General features: G+C 37.6%; 1 protein-coding gene across 1 annotated transcript in view; it reads left to right on the top strand.

Moving 5' to 3' along the window:
- Window positions 1-535: 535 nt before the first annotated feature.
- The window catches only part of LOC306872292 (adhesion G protein-coupled receptor E3-like), a gene marked incomplete at both ends in the record, with an annotated part of 42144 nt that continues 19564 nt past the window's right edge, over window positions 536-23115 (top strand). The window contains 4 exons of the mRNA XM_079420799.1: window positions 536-779; window positions 864-905; window positions 2669-3018; window positions 4701-4778. Coding sequence (XP_079276925.1) covers window positions 536-779; window positions 864-905; window positions 2669-3018; window positions 4701-4778 — 714 coding nt within the window. The remainder of the gene's footprint in view (window positions 780-863; window positions 906-2668; window positions 3019-4700; window positions 4779-23115) is intronic.

Here is a 23115-nt window from a genome sequence, read left to right as displayed (position 1 = left end):
AGCTCCTCAACGGAAAACCTGATGAGTGGATGCACCTGTCGCCCTTTTATACCCGTATGCATGGGGAGTGGCTCAGGTATGCAAAATCCATTAGCCAATTTCATTGGCATTTTCTCTTATCAGAGGTGATTGGGGCTCCCAGGTGAATCCCCTAATGTTGTCACGACATAATGTCTCCATTCCCTCCATCAGGGAACGAGGGTTACGTACGTAACCGAGACGTTATCAAACACAACTTGTGATTTTAATAATGCATTAGTAAATGCATAAATAATATTACCTAAAATTAATAAATGTTGTAGAAGTATTGTTCATTCTTAGTTCATGTCAACTAATGTAGCTTACCAACGTTAACTAAAGAACCTTATTGTAAAGTGTTACCAATATTTTCATATCAGCTATTCTGTCTGACCCCTGCTACAACTACACTGTGCTGGATGAACCATGGAGAGCCATCAATAATAAATATTCTTCAGTAATAAAGTGTGACCAGAATGTCACCTGGAGAGACTGGTATCGTCTCTTCATTAACAACATGAGCGCTCAGATCCCAGACACGTGTGTTGCTCAGTACAGCTGTGGCACTAATATCCCACTGTGGATACCTGATGGACACCCAAGAGTTGAGGATGGAGTCATCACTCGAGATGTCTGCGGTAACTGGAAAAATTACTGCTGCTTTCATGGGTCTTTTCCCATTAAAGTCAAAGCCTGTCCAGGCAATTATTACATCTATGAGCTGGTTAGTCCAACTGCGTGCCATTCAGCCTACTGTGCAGGTAATTATATTCACATGAGCTCTTTCTACACATTCATGCTGTTTGTGTCTCTGTTCATTAATCACTATTCATCCAAACTTTCAGGTGTTAAGAGCTCTACCACCATCGCACTAACCATCTCAACTGGTAACGTAACACACTGTCTCTCTACTGACTTGTTTTCTAGCCTGATGACTGTGATGATCTGTACTGATAAATGTGTGTGTGTGTGTGTGTGTGTGTGTGTGTGTGTGTCTGTGTGTGTGTGTGTGTGTGTGTGTGTGTGTGTGTGAGAGTGAGTGAGTCAGTTTGTGTCAGTAGGTGATGATGTTAGACAGGTAGTTAAGGAACTAGTTACTTTGTAAACTATCTTCTCCAACTGCACACAAATAAGCAAATGCAGGAGGGTGTTAAAATACTGATATCCACTAGGTGGCTGTGTTTGATTTGATCTGCATAGAAAAAGAAAGAAAGAAAGAAAGAAAGAAAGAAAGAAAGAAAGAAAGAAAGAAAGAAAGAAAGAAAGAAAGAAAGAAAGAAAGAAAGAAAGAAAGTACTGGGTCACCCCTAGTCTCAGCCTCAGACGTCACGCCCATGGACCGTTGGCTAAACGTCTGATGCATATGGCAAACTTTTCTGAAACACTTCAGGAATGTCGAAGTTGTCATCTTACCGGTTGAATTAAACCGGATTTCCGGGAGACGCGAGTGTCACGTTTATTTTCGGTCCGCCGGGAAACAAAGATGCCGTGGCGCCAAACCCCCCTCACGAAAGAAAAAAGCCGTCGTGTTTACAAATGTGACGACGAACGCTTATCAGAGTCAACTAAATGCTGGATTTTCAAAAGTATGTGAAATATTTAAAGTTTGTGCCATTGAATCTTTAAAATACATCTGAGAGTTTCACACATCGGTTTGTTATTGTGGCGACATTTCCACACCCTGAAACGTGACGCTAAACGAAACAAACTATGATTGGTTGTTTGACATGTCGGTCAAACGGCCTCATGGCGGGCCTTGGCCAATGAACGCTGCCATCTATTCCAGACCTTCAGCCGTCAGTCTGAAGGTCTGGCTACGCGAGACTAGGTCACCCCCTTCTAATGAACATGTTTGACTACTTTAGTCATTTCTATGAGTACAAATCTTAATGTTAAAGCATATAATGATATTCTAGGGAATTGTGTGCTTCTAATTTTATAGCAACAGTTTGGACAGAACCCTTTTCTATTCTAACATGACAGTGCCTCTGTATATAAGACACGGTTCAAAAAGACATGATTGATTCAGTCAGTGTGGAAGAACTTGACAGGTCTGCAGAAAGCCAAGTCCTGATCCCAGCTGAACACCTCTGGTGTGACTTTATATGCAGACCTTGAGCCAAAAACTCATCACCAAACACCAATGATAAAAAATACCTTTTAACTTACAATTTTTTATTGTTCAACTTCAATAATTATTATTATTATTATTATTTATAAGCACCTTACAAGGCACTCAAGGACACCTTACGAGCAAAAGTGATCCTAAAACATTTCAGAGCATGGTGTATCTAGAAATTGTATATTCGTTATGAATAGTCTTTGCCAGGTCTGGAAATCAGACTGTTAAAAGTAAGCTGCCTCATATATTCAGGTAGATTTTGAAAGACAGATCGATTAAGTTGTTTTAATTTATGCTTGCTTTGTCCCATTTTAAGTCTAAAGTCATCTGAAAGGGATAGTTCACACAAAAATGAAAATTTTGTCATCATTTACATCATTTACGCCCCATCAAGTTGTTCAAAACCTCAAAAGTGGTTTGCTGAGGCCTGCTGGTTGTGAAGTACTGTTTTAGTGTCATGTAGATTTTTAGCTAGTTAGAATTTTAATAAAAAGTATTATAACATTGTTTAACAACATTTTTTAACAGTTCATCCTTCTGTTGACCCCTGCCACAACTACACTGTACTGGATGATCCATGGAGAGCCAACAGCAGTCAGCCATCAAACCCCTCCTACAAGTTTGACCAGTCTGTCACCTGGAGCGGCTGGTATCGTCTCTTCCTTAACGGTCTGAGCGCTCAGATCCCAGACACGTGTGTTGCTCAGTACAGCTGTGGCACTCGTTTCCCACTGTGGATTCGTGGTGGACACCCAACAGTACAGGATGGAGTCGTCGCTCGAGATGTCTGCGGTCATGCTGTCAATTACTGCTGTTATTACGGGTCTTTTCCCATTAAAGTCAAAGCCTGTCCTGGCAATTATTATGTCTATGAGCTGGTTAGTCCAACTGTCCGTCCTGCAGTATATTGTGCAGGTAATAATATTTTCATTAGCTCTTTTATTTCGGAATAGTCATGATGTTTGTGCCTGTATTTAAGGATGAAGAATAGAGTCAATTTCAGGGTTAACACCATTTTCTGTAATTTACGGAGTATGAAAGCATTCAGGTAGTTGAGACATCGTATGCATAAATCACAACTAAAATAAACAAGAATGAATGAATGCAAATGTAATGTTAATATTTTGTAACACTGAGCAGTTTTGCAGCTTTAGACTAGAAAGCATTTATCAGTTTTACTGTGAGAACTCAAATATCTTCATTTTGCTTCGATTTATATTTATCAAGCTATAGTTTGTGTTGTCTGGCTCAAACATGAATTTCTAGAACTGGCTTTTTAATTTTGCCATTGTCGATAATTTTGAATTATTTGGTGCTCAAGCAGTAGATTCACTAGAACCTTATTGTGTTAATGATTTTCTTAATTTTCTTCATAGAACTGTAAAACAAATTTAGATAAATGTGTGACTAGGCAATTTTCATGTAAATCTTGATCAGGAAAATTCACATACAGTGCTGGCAAATATATTTACATTTGCCCTTTGTACATTTCAGGACTATTTGTGTTTGTCACTTCATTGATTTAGAATGTAAAATTGTTGACTGCTACTAATCTATTAATATAAGTTTAAAAAAGTAAATTCCTATTGAAATGTAGCTGTTTCCTGAGAATGATTATTTTTGATGGGTTATTGCTCAGATTGTGGTTTATTTCATTACGGTCTTCACACTGATTTCTGTCTTTGCAGGTATAAATATAACACTGCCAGAAGAATGCACCGTGAGTTGAGTTTCTATTGGGATTTTAGAGTTGGACTCGCAGCTTCTGACAATTATAGTCCAAAAAGCAGTCCAATAAGACATGCATTGTTGATATCTTAAATATGAATATAACTTTCTAATAATTCTTGATGATTTTGTGCACAAACTGGCAATTTTGGACTATTGTAATGGTCTCCTCACCGGCCGTCCCAAGAAGATCATTAGACAGCTGCAGCTCATTCAGAAGGTGCTGCTGCCAGGATTCTGATTAAAACCAGAACATCTGAGCATATCACACCAGTCCTCAGGTCCTTACACTGGCTTCCAGTTACATTTAGGATTGATTTTAAAGTATTAAATCATTCACTGGCCAAGGACCTCAATACACTGCAGATATGCTCACTGAATATAAACCTAACAGACCACTCAGATCATTAGGATCGAGTCAGTTAGAAATACCAAGAGTTCACTCAAAACAAAGGGAGTCCGCTTTTAGCTGTTATACCACCCGCAGTTGGACCCAGCTTCCAGAAGTGATCAGATGTGCTAAAACATTAGCCACATTTAAATCTTGACTCAAAACATAATCTGTTTTGCAGTGCATTTACTGACTGAGCTGTGCTACGTCTGAATGATTGCACTGTATTTTATGTATCATATTTTATTCTTAACTGTTTTTAATACCTTGATTTTATTGATGTGATTATTTTTAGGATTATTTTTTAGAATTCCTTTTATGTAAAGCACTTGAATAACCACGGTGTATGAAATGTGCTATATAATGAAAATGGTCTTGCCTTGCCTGTTAATATAAAAACCTGAATCAAAATCAAACTCCACCTTCACATTGTGATTTCAGATTCAGCTTACTCTAGAATGTCTTCAAAATCTTCTTAAGCAGATCGAGAATATTACAGCTCAAGAGCTTCCTGTGACTGTAAGTCTCCAAGAGAAAAATGATCAAATAATCAAATCAAATCTAGATAATAGATGATTGACATAGCAGTGCAGTCTTATTGGCTTTCTTGACATTTACATGTGCATTAACTCTGTTGAACTGTATTTATCTGATCAATGAATTAGACTGTGACGAACATTTTGAATCTGGTCTTCAACACTTTGGAGAAGATTGTAGAGTCATCATCATTATCAACTGAACTAGCCTCCTATGGAAACCGTTTGTTAGAAGCCAACGAGAAACTCATTTCTACATTAGTGAAGCCGACAGACACAAGTGATTATGTCAGTTTCGCTCTTGCTGCTGTAGGTAAGTGGAGACACTTATTAATGTGAAACTGAGATTATACATGATATCAGAGACTTTATATAGTCTAGAGAGCAGCGGTGAGACACCACACTCTTACCAGCAAAATGTTCTGTTTTTCAAGGTCCGGGCGCATTGCCTCCTTAATCTCTCTCTTCAATGCATTTCGAGGTACAACGATACCATAGAAATCTGCAATCACTAACAAATCGTCTTTATGACATTTCTCAAATTGTCCTACTGGCGGCGTGATCGTAAATTTATCGAGTTCAAATTTGGATGACATGCTAATTACCGTAATTCCTCCCTTACCAAAAGAAAAATCCCAGTCAAAGAGAAACCACAACAGAATAAAATAACTCATTACTTCCCACCGGAACGAAAAAAATGGACGAGCTACCAATATAGCAAGAAAGGACGAGCCCTAGGGGTAGAGCACAGCACTGAAGGAAAACGAGTGTGAACAGTCAACTTCTTTTGAGTTTTTATTTGGGAGTTCACTTTCAGGAGCCAACAGTGCCAAAATAATTAACACAACTTTCTAAATATTAAACCCTCTAAATTCCCTGTCAAAATAAAGAAACAAAAATAAAATTATCTAACCTAACTGCCTAATCCAAAAACAAAGATCCAAACGTTGGCGTCTGACTCCTTACTTTCCCAATAATAGCTATTAACAATATTCACAATAAATATTTAGAGAAACATCAAGTTCAAAGGGATAATCCAAGATCAGAATAGTACAACAGGCAAGGGTCGGGAATACTGTTATACAACAAACTAATATCCAAACAATATCTCTAGGCATACAAACAGGGTCAATCAGCACAAGCACAACAGGGTAGTTTACAAAATGCTCCCCCACCCCCCTAAAGGAAATGCTGTCATCTCTTTAAAGGGAGAGAAGACCAATCAGAGGATGACATCAATGAGTCTGCAGGAACCAATCAGCAGCAACCTGGGCAGACACACACAAACCAACAGAACAAAACACAACAAAACTATAGGGTCGTAACCAGAGGCATCATGCCCATTCAAAGTTTTCATTCAGATTTTTGAGCCAAGCGGATTTTGAATGCATATTTTCTATATTTGATACAATCACACCAGCGTGATTAAATCGTTCAGAGCGTCATATCATCAGCTGCTAAATTCAAATCTGCATTTGCTGGCTGGCGCTGAGCCAGATACAGACGCATTTTTACAGCACTGCCCATTATAACCAATCACACACACGATTCTGTTGAGCTTATGAATGCAATGACCAATCAGAGGCGTTCAGATGACTCATCGCTAAAATGTTGGTGTTTTCTTCACTTGCTTGCTGACTGAATACCTCTCTCAGGGGAATTCTCTCAAAGTGTAGATGCATGTATGAATCTGTAAGTAAGATATTAATTCCACTGCGATAACAGTTTCAGAGATTTTAATGGGAGTTTTTGAGAGTGCTTGAACTCTAGATTTTCAGTGAAAATGTTTTTTTGATAATGTAAATTTTCTTTGCTCTCTTTCTGTACAATGAAAGTGTTATATATATATATATATATATATATATATATATATATATATATATATATATATATATATATATATATATATATATATATATATATATATATTAACAGAGACCAGAAAACATTTTAGAATTTACATTATATTGTCTGTCTTCCATCCAATTAGACAGATGTCAACATGGCCAGGTCAAGTGACACCTTCATCCAAAAAAAACATGAACAAATAAAATATGACCCATGTTACATAAAGCACATTGTGAACACGTATTTTGCAAATATTTGCTGCCTTAACACACACACACACACACACACACACACTCAAAAGGAAAAATTATTATTTTCTACTGAGCCCCGCACATGACATGCCAGGAATAAATAAATCATGTGCACAATTTATAAGTCGAGGGAACGAAATAGTAAATTGTGCACACGATTTAGCCTACTATTTGTTTCCTGCATGTTATGTCCGGGGCTCCGTAATTTTCAACCCTCATTCTGAACCTCTCTATAAAATGGGCGGGTCCTTTAATGCTTGTCAGTATTCGACCACTGTTATGATTGGCTAACGTCATTGCATAGTATCAACTCCCCTTTGCTATTGCATGTATGTGTGTTTTGACAACATGATCAAAATAAAAAGGTCATTTCCAGACAAAGCATTAGGAAATAATTTACTTAGGTTTGTGATGCAATTGCAGTCAGATCTAGTAATGCTTCGTCTCTCAACAAATGCTTCTTTGAGAACTTTCCATGACACTGTGCCTCGTTTACAAAACAAAATCAATCCTCAGATCAGTCCTCTGACATGATCTGGGGTGCCATTAAAAGTAAGCTATCCTCTAGTATCCTCATACGGCTGGGATCCTTATATCAGTGCAAAGACGCGAACGAGCTGTTTAAACCAAATGTGTCAAAGTGAATGTTCTTTCACTTCATTTGTCCTACTGACAGGCTCGAGCACATGGACTGTGTCAGAAAGGGATTAGTTTGCTTTTGATGCAATGCAACGCTCGCATTCAGCGTGATCAAGTGTCAGCCGTTAAAGTCTGCATGAAATTGAAATTGGCTTTATTTACTTTACTAGCGCACATTACTTGTATTCATGTTAACAATTAATCCGTGCAAGTTAATCCGCTGAAAATAAAATAGTTTGTCTTGGTAATCTTTAATCAAAATCTGAACATTTGCTTCTGCTCTGGAATGGCATCCCTTCTCTGATGACAACTGACAGCTTGGGCAGAATATACTTAAAACACACCCCTCCAACTGTTACATTGCTATGAGTGAGAGACTGAAGCTACGTCCACAAGAAGCAGAGCTTTCCCTATCCGATCTTTTTTTTTTCCTTCGTCTCAAGAAATACCACACTAGACCACGAAACCACACAAAATGAGAGGAGGAGCACAAAAATAAAACCTTGCCCTCAATTCAATATTCCGTTTCAGCTGTAAATACATCACTACACTGAAATAAAGGGTGCTTCTCAAACAGAAGGCTGGATCCTACCAAGGCTGCGTCCTTCCCAGTTCACTCCTTCAGTGTCTTGTAGGCTAGAGTCCTCCTTAGCATATAAAGGCTAGAATCTGACGGTCTAGTAAGTGCACGTGGCTATATGTTCCCACCCTCACTGTCACGGCACGAAAACACTAATAAAACTTAGTTTTGGAAAAATACTTTGTATTACATATCTTTATATTACTTGGCTTGCTAATAATGCAATACAATGAATCACAGCCGTCTATAATCTCCCTGTGGCTTAAGTTATTGGCAGTTTAGCGTTTAGTATGTAATTTACACCGAAACAAAAGATAACATATATCCTTTCATGTCTGAAAACATTATTTTTCTCTTAGATTTCATAATAAATTAAGACAAGCTCAGTACTGACTCATTTTTCGTCAGTTTATTTTAATGAAATGGAATGGATACAAAGGATTGTCGGTGATTGAAGGTCGCGGAGGATACATCTCATGCATCCTTCCATTTCTGCTGAATGAAGGACGCGAAACGAAGGCTGTCTTCCAAGGATCCTTCCGATTGAGATGGGCTTCAGCTACGTTTGATGACGTCGCAGCCGAGATATGCAGCCTTCGTAGGATGCAGTCTTCCGTTTGAGAAACACCCAAAGTCGGTTCACTGAACTGAACGACACTGGGCAGGGCCTAGGGTGAGAAGATGACTATTCGTCACTCTGGAGGCGGTGTTTATGCAAATATTTCTGCCCGGGTGATGTCACCTTGCTCCTTGGATCCAAAACTAGCCATTTCCGGAGCTTGATTAAATAAATGTTGTATTTATAATGAGGAGGATGTTTTAAGCTATGAAACTAGCAGGATGTTTTAATAGTACAGAGACCTCTTATATGCCAAAAGATCAAGGCAAATTTGATTTATCATGTCATGACCCTTTTAATAAAAAATAAGAAAGAAAAACCCCTTAATGTAGTAAAATAGCACATAACTGATTATTTTTAAAAACAGAGGCAGAAGTCTTCATGGTTGGACCAAATGTCACCCTAGAGAAAATCCCTCGACTTAACACGACAAATTCTTCTGTGGACATCGATCTCATTGGGATCGCCAAGAACAACAATGAAACAAGTACGTGAAATATTTTTGTGTGAATAAACAAACAAACAAATAAAGAAAGAAAGAAAATAAACAGAAATTTCAGACGTTGCGTCCTCCAGAGGTCACATTTGAAGGCTGCGTACGTCATCGGGGCAGTCTCATTTAAGAAAAGTGACCATTAATTTGCAAAGTACAAAAGAAATTGCAGTATTTTACATCTCACAAGGAATAACAGTCAATATTATTACAGTCACTTTTTCTTGATATTATCCTTCGAAATGAGACACAGCTATAATAGTATTTTATGTAAGCTTCTGTTTCTTTCTCACAGGATCAGCTGCTGTGGCTTTCATGAGCTACAACACGATGGAGAATCTACTGAAGCCAGACTTCTTCAGCACATCAAACAACACGATTAAAACCATGATGTCCACTGTGATCTCAGCTACTCTTCCCAAAACCACCAACACTAAACTCACCAAACCAGTCAACTTCACCTTCAAACACATCAGAGTGAGAGACTGAAATCTGTTTTTGTCCAACCTGAGCACTGATGAACATCTGAAAACATCTAATATTCAGTGTTTTAATATTTTCTTCATTTTTCAGGAGTTTGATCCCAGTGGTTCTCTGTCCTGTGTGTACTGGAATATCAGTGAGTGGATTGTAGATGGTTGTTCTGTTTTAAAGACCAACAGCAGCTACACTGTGTGTTCCTGTGTTCATCTGTCAACATTCGCTCTCATCATGCAAACCAGCCGCCCACCAGAGGTACAGAACATTTCTAGTGAATACTGAAGAACAGCACAGATTTGACACTCATGTTCTCTGACATGTTTTCTCAGAGCGACTCACTGATGGAGCTGGTGAATTTGGTGTGTGTGATCGTGGGGCTGGTGTTCTTCAGTTTGGCCCTGTTGACCTTTGCCCTTTGTCAGTGGAGTCCTGGAGTGAATAATGTAGCTCGAATCAACATCTGCATCAGTCTTCTGCTGGCTCACCTTCTGTTCCTGCTCACACAGCAGTTCCTGAGCCTCATACGGCCTCAGCAGGTGAGAATAATGAAGGAGCCCTACAGCTCAGTACAGCCTCACTGAGAATCATCATAACCGTCTCTCATGGTCTCCAGGTGTTGTGTGCCGTGATCTCAGGCCTTCTGCACTTCCTCTTTCTCTCTGGCTTTGTGTGGATGTTCATTGAAGCTGTGCTGCTCTTCATCTGTGTGAAGAACCTATCACAGATCAGCTCCAAAAAGAGGGCGGTGCTAAGAAATGGATTCCTGTGTGTGATTGGATATGTGGTTGCTCTGGTTGTGGTGGGCGTGTCTGTCGGTCTGGTTCCTGAAGGATACGGCAGCGAACAGTGAGTTTAGTGTTTTTTTTCCTTTTTTACTCTCAAACCGTGTCATTCCTTCCTAAACTCCAACTGTATCTTCTTCCAAGCAGCTGCTGGATTAAGATGGATAAAGGCTTCATCTGGAGTTTTCTGGCACCTGTTTGCATCATTCTAGCAGTAAGCATGTTTCATTTTCATGATTTTGATTTGTATTAAAAGGAAAACATGGTGATTAATTATTGATGTTTTTCTACTTTGCAGTTAAACATGATTCTCTTTATCTGCATCATCATCAGTCTGAACTCATCTCTCACAAAACTGAACGCTGAAGTTTCACAGTTGAAAAAAAACAAGTAATCAACATTATAATGTACATTTACATTTATTAATTTAGCTGACGCTTTTATCCAAAGCGATTTACAATTGCTATATATGTCAGAGGTCGCACGCCTCTGGAGCAACTAGGGGTTAAGTGTCTTGCTCAGGGACACATTGGTGTCTCACAGTGGATTCGAACCCGGGTCTCTCACACCAAAGGCATGTGTCTTATCCACTGCGCCATTACCACCCCTCACATGTAATCTCTGTAAGGAACTGTAATCTCTGTAAGGAAAATCACATGTAGTATTATTACAGTCAATATAGATACATTATCTCTGCTCCTTTCTCCCAGGATTATGGTGTTTAAAACACTGGCTCAGTTTGTGGTTCTTGGTTGCTCCTGGATTCTGGGTTTCTTCACTAATGGCAGTAAGGAGCTGGAGATCCTCTTCCTGATCTTGAACTCCCAGCAGGGCACCTTCATCTTCCTCATCTACTGTGTCCTCAATCATGAGGTCAGACATCACATACTCCTCAAAACAATCAGCTTTACCTACTCTATATTCAGTCCATCTTGTCTTTCTCATCTCCTGAAATTAGCCACTTAGGTGAATATTACAAACAGATGCTAAATCTATTTCAATATATTATTTTCCAGGGGAATAAAAATTTTATTTTCCTTTTTGGCAAAAAAATCAATTGTAACATTTTCAAGAATTGTTTTAGTCAGTAAATAACTCACAAGAGCAGTGAACAATTAGTCATTTTCAAAATTACAACATTCTCATAAGTTAAAGGTGCACTAAGTGATTTTTGCCAAACTATGTTGATATTTGAAAGCACCAAACAAACACGCCCATACCCCGACAGGACCTCGCCCCTATCTTTATATCTCCGCCCCACACGTGCGTACACAACCATGGCATAACAACAATCACATCAAAAACAAATATGACACACAAGCATATTCAAACAAAAGCCAACACAGATAAGTGAAATAATGCTAAATAAACGTTGCTCACCTATCAAGAAGAAACAATGCAGCCTCGGCGTCCGATTCGAGCCGATTGAGTTCTCCCCGCCACTGGAAAGCTGCTTCGATATATACGCAGGTCCTACCTCTTGCCTGATCGTAACCCTTCTTTTTAATGTTCCTCTGATATTTTCCTCTTTCCTCTCATCTTCCAATTCTCTCTGTCTATAGTCAATCTGTTAATATCTGTCTGTGCACTCAAATTGCACACTTTCTTCTCTCTATCAATACAACCCAGACAGCAAGCAGTGTCGGTCCAAAACTATGTTGCTGTCTGGGAAAACACGCCCCTTACTGCTGATTGGCTGCAAGTGTGTTTTGACATCGCGGTCAAAAATTGCTTAGTGCACTTTTACTTTTACAGAGTGTCTATTTACACTAAGTGCAAATAGCCCGCCTTGTTGGCTGAGGCTATTTACGCTAACTCCGCCCACCATCATGTGATTGGCTAGTCAACAGGTGTGTTCGACTTGAAGCGGCGCTGCGCAGAATGGCATCAAAGTACCGCGAGAGCGATAAGAGAGCAGACTGATCCTGATGCTTTCAAATCGCTCTCGCGGTACTTTGATGTCATACACTGATCAATCTGCACAGCGCCGCTTCAAGTCGAACACACCTAGTATTACAAAAGATAATAGGTTATTATCAGCTTCAGTGGTACAGATGGTAAAATGTAGGTTATTATTATTTTGACGTGATCGACCCGGGTTCGAATCTGGCTAACTTTTTTTCTCCCCTTTTCAAATTTCAAATCACATCAGAAAGCATTTATTTTCAATAAAAATGAAGGAATTAATAAAAAAGTTGAAAATAAAGTATCGAGTAGGGTTAGGGTAGGTGTAGGAAGGGCTTATATTGTCCCAATAAGGTGGCATCCACATAATAATTTGAAGTAAAATTAAAATTTACATTCAAGTTATTATTGCGTACTGTTTTATAATTTACTACAAAACTGAGGTGCAGATAACTGCCTCTATTTGCAATAAGTAGTATAAATAGCAGAAAATCCTATTTTAATATAGTGTAAATATAATTATTTGCCTTAAATTTACTGCAGCACCTTTTTTGGGGGATTTTGGTTGATTTTAAAATATAACCTGGACATGTTCTGATATTTTTCTTAACCAAGGTTAAAATAGAATCTCCTCTCATTCTTGTCCAGGTCAGGCAGCAGTACAGGAAGTTCTTCAGATGTCTTTGCTGTGGACGCAAACAACACTGAGGACTAATGAGTGATGTACATTATTATAAAAGGGATTCTATCATTATATTTAAATGTTATATTAGTCTCAACTATAACTTTTTCTTTTTACATATGTCAATTCTCTGATATAAACCTATAAAATTATCAAGACTTAATGTTTTGGTGAAGGGACTGCTATTATTGTTTTAGAGCCCTGTATACTTGAAATAATTTCATAGCAAGTTAAAGAATGTAATTTATTTATTATTATTATTTTATTGAAACAGCGTAAATGTAACCATTTGTTCTTATTTTCTGTTAAGCAATCTATTTATACCCTTTATTAAAAAAAAATATAGTACTTTAACATAGTATCACACAAACCCAAGTCCAGCTCCTGCCTTTATGCAAAACATTTAAAAGAAAAATGTGCAGCGTTAGAAAATAGAAAAAAAAAAACACTAGATGTCCCACATACTGTTTAATATCAGCAATGAGAAGCAACATAAATTCAATTTCACATACACAAAAGTCAGAATAATTCATAACAACAGTCAAGAAAACAGAAAAACAGTCCAATGTTATTTTGTGTAAGGAATGAACCGACATCAGTAATTATTTTTACTTTCATAATTTTTTTTTTTTAAATCACATTTCATCTGTAAATTTGCTGTCTAGGTGATTTCTTGCATGTGCTGATTCACATACTTAGATGAGGGATGATCCAAGCAGGGATGGGGACTGGATCACCTCTATATTGTGAATGACTATTCATGACGTTACTAAACACCTCCATTAGACTGTAATGGAAGAAAAACTACGGGCTGCTTTCACAGAAAGCCTTTCCTGAGGTATCAAGTCAGAAAAGAACTCGATACCTGTCCATCTTTGGAACAAGACAACGTTGTAAACTTAGATCCGTTTAGTGCACAACAAAACACTGACCCAGAGGCCACCGCTGGAGACTTTCTGCTGGACTAGACCCAAAGGAAACTTGTGCTCAAGTACATGAAACAGATAAACCAGTCCAGTCCAGCTATGTTTTGGTTCAGTTAGTCTCTCAATAGCAGTATGTTACAGAATAACAGCTTTGTTTTGCAGCAGCAAATGGGCACCTTATTGGGCTGAGCTCAAATATTCATCTTTAAATGCTATGAAACAAATCCCCAATGGCAGCGGCTCCAGCGTTGTAATATACGCAGCTCAAGAAGCTGGCAAAACACTTGCGATAGTGTCCTTGGCACTTTGACTCAGTCTTTCAGGAAAGGTGACCTCGTATTCGACAACCAAGTCTCCGCGGCGATCTGGGGATTTCGGAAGAGGAAGACCCTCCCCAGTCACATGCTTTTTCATCCCGGGACGAATAATCCTTTATATTAACTGACTGTCACTGAACCACTGGCTCTTAGAATAACCTTTACTGTAAACAATACAACATCCATTTAACCATAGATTAGACACACAATGAGTCTATGTTCACTCTCAATGAGATCAATTCACTAATAGACGATTGTCATTATAAATATATAATAACCAACTACTGATCATTTTCTCTGGGCTTTTGAGGAGGAACACATAGTTACAACATGTACAATGTATAGTATACATTGAAAATATATATTTTTTGCTGTATGGGTATATCCACTTGATATTTGCTCTTCTCGAATATATAAACGAGAATAAAAAACTCAATTTGTGCCAACTCATTGTTTATTAGAGTTTTTTAATGTCCACTATCATGGATGCCAGGACTGAAGCAACATGAAAATCCTCATATTTTAACCATACATAAGTAGTGTTTGTGTACTAGAGTTAAACTAGTGTTTAAGCTTTTGAAAAGAACACATACTGTAAGAATGAGCAATGCAATAAGAATGTATGAAAATGGTAAGATGATATGAATTCTCAAAAAACTTGTTTGATTCTTAACGTTGGTTGAAGTGGGTGCATCTGAGTATATGAGTGAATGTCTTTGTGTGGATGTGTTTATGAGTACTTGCTGGTTGTTTTGATGTATATATGATTGTGTGCATTATACCATCAAGGCATGAGTGTGAGTGTTGCTGTGTGTTCATTGATCTCACCTCCACTATGGCTGTTTCTCACTAAAACCAATGAAAAATTGATTGATAGGTCACTTTGAAGACATAAATGAAATCTTGTTAGTAATATTTCATTAATAAACATCAATGTTCATAAAACATTAACATTAGAATTTGTTGCTCTGTATTTCCTCAATCTGTTATCCGACTGATTCATGAGGTTCCTGCTGATATCTTTCAAGACCTGATGTCCATTGTGATGAACATTAAATCAATTTTTTAAAAATCCTGTGTTCTGCAACTCTGAAAGATCTTGAAAATTACTTTGAATATCACCATTTGATGGTCTTAATTTTATAATAGGTGCAAGTTGATGAGGTTACCATGAACATGAATCTGCATATAAAAGATGAAAAGTGGGCTTCCTCCTCCTTCCTGTCTAGTTGGTTAGTCATGTATCTCTTTTGTGATGCCTGTAGCTCAATCAGATTAAGTTAGGGGTCATATCTTCATTGTGGTTGGCTGATCAGGGATCAATCGGTGACCAGGTATTACTCATATTATAAAAACATAACATTTTATTGGTTTAAACAAAAAATCATGTGATGTACATTTCAGTGGTCACAGGGTCTGAAGGGGCTATGGTGAACTGATACTAAACACGCACAGAACTGCTGACATCACACAAACCTTTCGCCTCTTTATACCACATGACCATCAGAATCTTCCAGCAAGAGTGTGGCGTTCCAGAAAGCCCCACTGAGGTAGCCAATCAGAATGCAGCATATCGGGTCTGTTTACCATATCTGTACAAAACAAACTTTATGTGCCATCTGCCCTGAGATGTGACCACAGGCCTGAAGTCAGTATGCCTTCAATCACTCGATGTGCATATACTCCACAGTTCCTGCTCTTCACGAGACTCGTTTTTTTTAGCCACAACTGTTACAATAGAGGCCACATATGCAGAAGACCCAGGTGACAAACTGATGAAGCTGACGCCATAAGTCCCAGAAGCCTCTGAAATTCCCACAAGGGAACAGACAAGTGGCACAAAGCTGATGAAATGGACGTTTTTGCTCGAGAGAGGTGGGTTTGAACTCCACCAAGTCAAAACACACAGCCAGATATGTTATCAGAGGTGGACAATAGGGTACAACGGGGCTAAAGCCACACAATACAGAAACAAAATCACTTTAATAAGTAAAGATTCTGAAAGTATTGAAGGAGATCCAATAATAATTGAATACATATTTACAGTAGTAGCAACAAATTATATTTTATTATATGATATGATTTATGTTTTTAAATATGATGGTTTCATTCTAAACATGGTGATTATCTCTAATATGGACACCCAACATAATATATTATATTTACCATTTGAATCTAACCATGTCATGTCAACAAATGAAAAAGTCAGTCATCTATTAATTATCATGTTAATTACTGTGCGCCTTTAGCCCCAACAGCAGGGGCACTTTTTACCCCAAATACCATACGTTTACATATTCTTTCATTATTTAAAAACTGTGGCATTAATTATCTTAAACAAAACTGAAAATCAACACTTTGTCTCAAAATATATGCATTAATTTAAGCAATTCTCATTTGCTACTTAAAGGTGGGGTAAGTGATTTCTGGAAGCCAATGTAGATATTTTAAATCACCAAAACAAACACGCCCCTACCCCAAAAGGTTCTCGCCCCTCTTTTGATAGCTCTGCCCCACACATATGTATGCAACCCAGGCAACGATACGGCGCGGCGCGATAAATCTCCGACAGAAAACTGCTGGCGTTTTCCATTTATGATGTATTGAGACAAATTCAAAATAATTTTCAACGGTCGCTTTGTCGCGTCCGAGTAGACAGACTTTAGCTGATGCGGCGCGGCGCAACAACTGTCGCCGTTCAGACCGTTCTGTGCATGACATCAAAGTACTGTGAGAGTGATTAGACAGCATTTTTGAAATGCTTGTTTTAATGTCAAATAAGTCTTGCATGGTTTGCGTTTTTCTTAAAGCAGTGTTGCTGTTGTAAAGTTATACAGCTACAGTTGTGTTACTGGATTTTAAAGCAGGTTTGATTTTTTTATTTCTTATCAGTCTGTATTTACAGCAATTTCACTATCCACTCGGTTGAAATGTGGATGAAGAGCTACACGTAGATGTGTGGACATACTGCCAGACCTGTGAGATCACTACCACATGCTGTTTTTGTGGGGGTGGGCAGGGGTGTTAATTTATCAACTCAATTGTTTCATTTCTATAAGTTTTTAACATTCTAAAAGCTCTTTACTCCAAATATACTACAAGCTAGTTAGCGCATTCAGTAGATGTAATGTATTGTAAGTTGCTTCAGAGGCATACGGTATTGCAAGTATTACATTCAACAATAATGAAACATGCATTGAATATAAATATTTATGCATTGACATAAAAAAGGAATTTTAGTTTTGGTACTTAAGTACTTTTAAAAGCTACTTAAAGTCACGATATGTATGATTTTCGTAATTAAATATCCAAAAACTACTTGCACAGTGTGATATATTTCATGCAGCTGTGTATTTATGTTATCGCAAAAGTTCCCAAGGAGTTTTTTGTTCACTGCACGCATTCGCTGACTGAATTCAGCTCTGACGCGAATTCTCTCATCATAAAAAAGTGCAGATGTACGTATGATGTAAGAGATTAATTCATAAAACCGTATAAAGACAGCTTTACTGAGTATAAGGGGAGTTTTTTGTTTGAATAACTGTGGAAGGTACAGGTAATATAAAAAAATAATAAAATCATTACCTCATCCGTGAACATCCTCCTTGTAAGAAAACTTACATATTGTGCTTACTTTCACTTGTAATGGAGTAATGTTTGACCAGCAGTATCTTTCACTCAAGTAATGGAGTTGTGTACTTTGTCCGCTTCTGTATGTTAGAGACTGACTCAGTGAACATGCTCTTCTGCATATGACACGCAGCTCTAGAGACTCCAGATAGCAAAGTAGTGTATCCGTATGACTGATAAGCACATCTCATGAATAGGCTAAAATCAGCCAATCGTCCAAATAGTTTAGTACGCTGCTCGCTCTGAGAGGGGAAAGCGCCAAATTTGCACTTCGACAATGTGTGCGGGGCTAAAGTCAACATGAATGGGAGCACTGAATAATGGTATGCTGTGCCTTTGAAAGCAAGCCTCAGAAAGTATCTGTGGCATGGTGCTATCTGAATATGAAAGTATGCATCTTTCAGATCTACTAATGCAAACCAGTCCTCGGGACGGATTTGTGCCAGGATCTGCTTCAGAGTCTTCATCCTGGTCCGATAAGTTTTGTGGTCTATGCCGCTCCATGCTATCGTGTCTCTGGACTGGAGTAGATTGTGCCAGACTTTGAAACCAGACTTCTTTCACCCCAACGGAAAGCATATTTACACTGTCTAAATAGTTCTCTATCCCCTATATAGTGCACTACATGCCATTCACCATACGTATTGTGATATCAGGTTAGCAAAACTGCCTCGATATTATCGTGATCACAAGACGATATGTAATGATTGGTCTTCCGGGCAAAAATTTTTAGTTTTTAAAATGTTGAAACTTCTTATTCTAACATAAAAGGTCTTTAAAGTTGTATTTTGGGCCATTATGCTTTGGCACAGTATCTATCAAACAAACTAAAACCGAATATGGCTTAATTCCTTCATCAAGTCCGTTTTTGCTGCGGCGATCAGCTTGTGATCTGGTGTTTTCTGCACCTCAGAACGGCTCCGTTCACAGTGAATGAATGCAGTGAACTCGTTTATTGTACATTCTGTGAGTTTTACACGCGTTTGATAGCATAATAGCCACCAGTTACAGTGCATTTCCAGCGGCACGTAGCGAGCACAGCGGAACAAGCATTTTTAATTAATTCCCATGGAAGTTGAGCTTAAACGCTCACGCGGTGCATTATGGGATTGAAAGTGGCACAGAGAAAGTGGTGAAAGTGGCCGAGAGCATCAAAAGTGTTGGACATTCCTCGACTTTACGCAAATATCGAGCGAAAAAATGCAGAGCGACAACCAATCGCCATTAAAAGAAGCAGCAAACAGGGTGTAAACATGGTTTTCAGTGCTCTTCCCTAAATTTGACACGCCCCACAGCAGTGGTGTTGTAGCATTGCCACTGAAGCGCAGATTTGACACTGTAGTGGAAACGCACCGTTAGGCTTTATTTTCGCTGCAGATGATTACAGCATTTCGCTAGATGTGTAATGAGGTGTTGTAAAAATATCTCTTTCACATGTAGAAATCAGGAAAGAAGTATTGCAATTTTCCCTACAGTAGGGTAAAGCAAAAATAATATACCTATGAAATGTTCATTTTCATTTATTTTACAGTGCAATTGTTTTATCATATGGCTATTGCTATTGTTATTATTATTATATTCTAATCTTGGTTGGCTTCCTAAAATACCAGTGTGAATGTAATTTATACTAAGACAGTATATCACAAATAAAAAGAGGGTTGAGTTCCCTTTAAAGTTCAGGTACAAGTCAATTCACTGACTTTTTTCTGACTTAAGTTTTCTTAGTTAAGAACATGGGCTGGAGCTCTTAATTTTCAACTCTCAAAGTGCTTTAGAATAATTTAGCTTTAAAAATGTACGAAATTTTCTTTAGTTTTTTCCAATCCTTCATTTGTCTTTTATTTAAATATCGCAATAAATATTGCATCGTGGACTTCATATCGCAATATTATCGTATTGTGAGATTTTGATATCGTTACATTCCTACTATTTATAGTGCAGAGAACGGGACACTTCATGTTCTAGAGAGCATTTGATTGGACAGTTTGATGAGAAGCTGAAAAGCAGGGTGATGTCATCAAAACCATTGATCCATTTTAGCGGAAATGAGAGACTGTAAGTTTTGAATGCTTATATCTTGTAAATACAAATTTTGTCATTGTTTTGGAGCCCACTAGCTTATAGATAAACTTACGGCTGACATATTCATACTAAAAGCCATAAAAATTTACATTTTGATTTCATGGGGTCTTTAACAAGTGCTTGTTTACATAGGATATATATATTTTTTTATGATTATTTATGCATTAATAGGCTATAGTTTGATGAATATTTTAATTCAGCATGCCATGGGAAGTCAATCTAACTTAACATAACTTATATTGATATTGTTTACTCCTTAACAGTTCATCAGGCTCTTAAAGCAGCAGGACATCTTGGAAAAGGCTAACTTTAGCCTGATAGCACTGAAAGCGTTAATCCCACCCTCCCTGCAAATCGCCGGTCAAAGCTACGCCCCCTGAATGCATATATGCACACAGATCTGATGACCAGAAACAGCATTACTACAATAAATCATGTGTCATTCACCGGTGAGAGAACTTTATAATACAGTTAGTAAAAGTACTACAATACCAGGAAGGAAGATTGGGTTGTTGATGTTTGTTTGCCATTCTCGCTCTGTCTGCACAGCATGCGCGAACGTGCTGATGACGTATCCTGTCTGCACGAACCGGGTGTGCAGAAGTATGCAAATACACATGTTGACAGGCAGGTAGGAAAGCCTCTCATATTGTTCGGACCGAACATTTTGATTGGACGAACATTTCTTGGTCCTACACCTTCCACAGAATATATAAATACATATAAATATATTTAGACCACTTAACTTAATGATTGCTATCAGTATGTTAAGAAACTTTCATCTAGCATAACAAAAAATGTTTCTGAAGACAATCACCTAGTGCACCTTTAATCTATGCCAGCTCTTGGAATATGGTTTTTCCATCTCTTATGACTCATTAGAAACCATTTTACACATGGCATATATAGTGCATTATTTAATTTTCTGTTTTTCTTATATTAGTGTTATATTCCATCTCTACTGTGTTATTCCTATGTATGTCTGCACTATCATGTATGCTGCAGTAAGTCCGTACTTTCTTCTTCACTGGAAATGCCAAGTCAATTTCCTTGTGTGTGCAAACATACTTGGTAATAAAGCTCTTCTCATACTTGGTAAAGTCATCTCTGACTTCTGACTTCTATTTTGTTTTTAAGTAGAATAACCAAGAAAAGTGTTAATATTCAATATGACTTCAGCTGAACTGATGTCCAAGCAAACAAGCACAACTACAAGTGCTAACTGCAGAACATCATAACTATCCACATGGTGTGTATTAATCACTTTACAGACATTTATCTTGATCCACATTCATTTTTCTGAAACTCTTATGACAAAATGACTCTTGTTAGCTTTTAACAGCTGTTTGGAAAGATTCTCACTGTTTTCTAGTTTGGGAGATAAACTCTGCAGATGTTAACAGAGGGTTTGGCTCAATTATTTTTAAGTCCTGATTTTTATTAAATTTTTTCTGACTGATAAACTGCAGTTTTTCCCCCAGAATCTCTTCAGAATGTCTTACATTTCTAATGTCTGGACTTTGTTGACACACAGCAGTCTGTTTGGTGTCATTTCAGATCAGCGTCTTTTCATGGGCCCCTGCTACAATGGGGCTTTTTCTTTACAATTACTGAGAAACTATTGATCGATCATAAACAATAAATGTTTGATCAAATGACATCAAACATTCTTCTACTCCTGGGTGGATTTGCATCGTTGGTGGAAGATGTAAAGCAGTGGGCAGATCTGTGTTTATCTTGTCACAGCAGAATCAAATGCTGGGTCCAAAGGTGTTATGCTTTATAAAGCACATAAATGTATAGTGTCAAAGTAACATATACAACTTCACATTCAAATCAAATAAATGGCAATTAAGATAATTTATATATATACTGTGATAATCTGCAAAGAGCTAGACTCCCGGTTTCCTCTTTTTATGAAGATCAGCTTTTGATCACCTTTTCCAGCTGATGGATGTGGAGCTGTTGTACAGCAAATGAGCCGTGTTGACCGTCTTGTATTCGTGTAGGTTTCATATGTATAAAACTGACCTTGTGTATAGATTTGAATACAGATTTGAATTTTAGCATGAGGAGATTACAAAATGTGGTTTCTCAGGCAGAGCAGCAGATGACTGTCATATAAACTTCAATACAAACATTCACATGTAGTCGGGTGAAGATCATATCAGGACAAACCCATACCAGGTAAGACCCTCTTGAAGTACTTAACCGAAATACTTTGTTTCAAGCTGACCTTTATTAGCTGTTTGTGAGGAAATCCTCAGATACTCATCTAATCTCTGATATTCATTATGATGATGAACGATAATTTTTTTTCAAAACAAATATACTGCAATGTTTACAGACTGAGGACAAGGAGGCAAAATCAAATAGCAGACAGGACAGAGATCAGTGTTCAAAAGAAAACTAAATCATAGTTTTCAGACTGCTGAATATCTCTGGTCGAATTAACGTAAAACCATAGGAATATTATGAATATGAATTTATAATTTCAATGATTTATTTTAAATGCCATGCTCGATCAATTCCAACAACAGCGCTACAATATTATTTAATCCAGTGGTGTTTTTGTTTTGTGTTTTTTAAAGTTTATGAGGCTATTCATGTGCTAGCTAGCTCAAGCTGTGTTGCTCTTTCTTCTTTCTGCTAGCTATATTTTCTGTTATCATATGGTCAAAATTTGGACACATTACTGTTTTCAATGTTTTTGAAAGTCTCACGTTCACTAAGCTTGCATTTATTTGATCAAATATACAGAACAAAACAGATGCATTGTGAAATATTATTGCAATATAAAATGCTTTTCTGTTTTAATATACTTTAAAATATAATGCATTTCTGTGCAAAAACGTCAAGTCCTCATCCTCCAGAATTCAGTCTAATATGCTGATTTATTATCAATTTTGGAAACAGTTAATAGTTTTTATAACATGATACTTTTTCAGGATTCTTTGCTGATTAAAAAGAAAAAAAAAAGAACAGCATTTCTTTAAAATATAAATCTTTTTGAAGAATACACTACTGTTCAAAAGTTTGGGGTCAGTTTTTTTTTTTTCTTTTTTTTTTTTTTTTGAAAGAAATGA

The sequence above is a fragment of the Barbus barbus genome, assembly GCF_936440315.1.
Source record: "Barbus barbus genome assembly, chromosome: 7".
Taxonomy (NCBI): domain Eukaryota; kingdom Metazoa; phylum Chordata; class Actinopteri; order Cypriniformes; family Cyprinidae; genus Barbus; species Barbus barbus.
The sequence above is the reverse complement of the archived record's forward strand: the minus strand, read 5'-3'. Positions and strand labels throughout refer to the sequence as shown.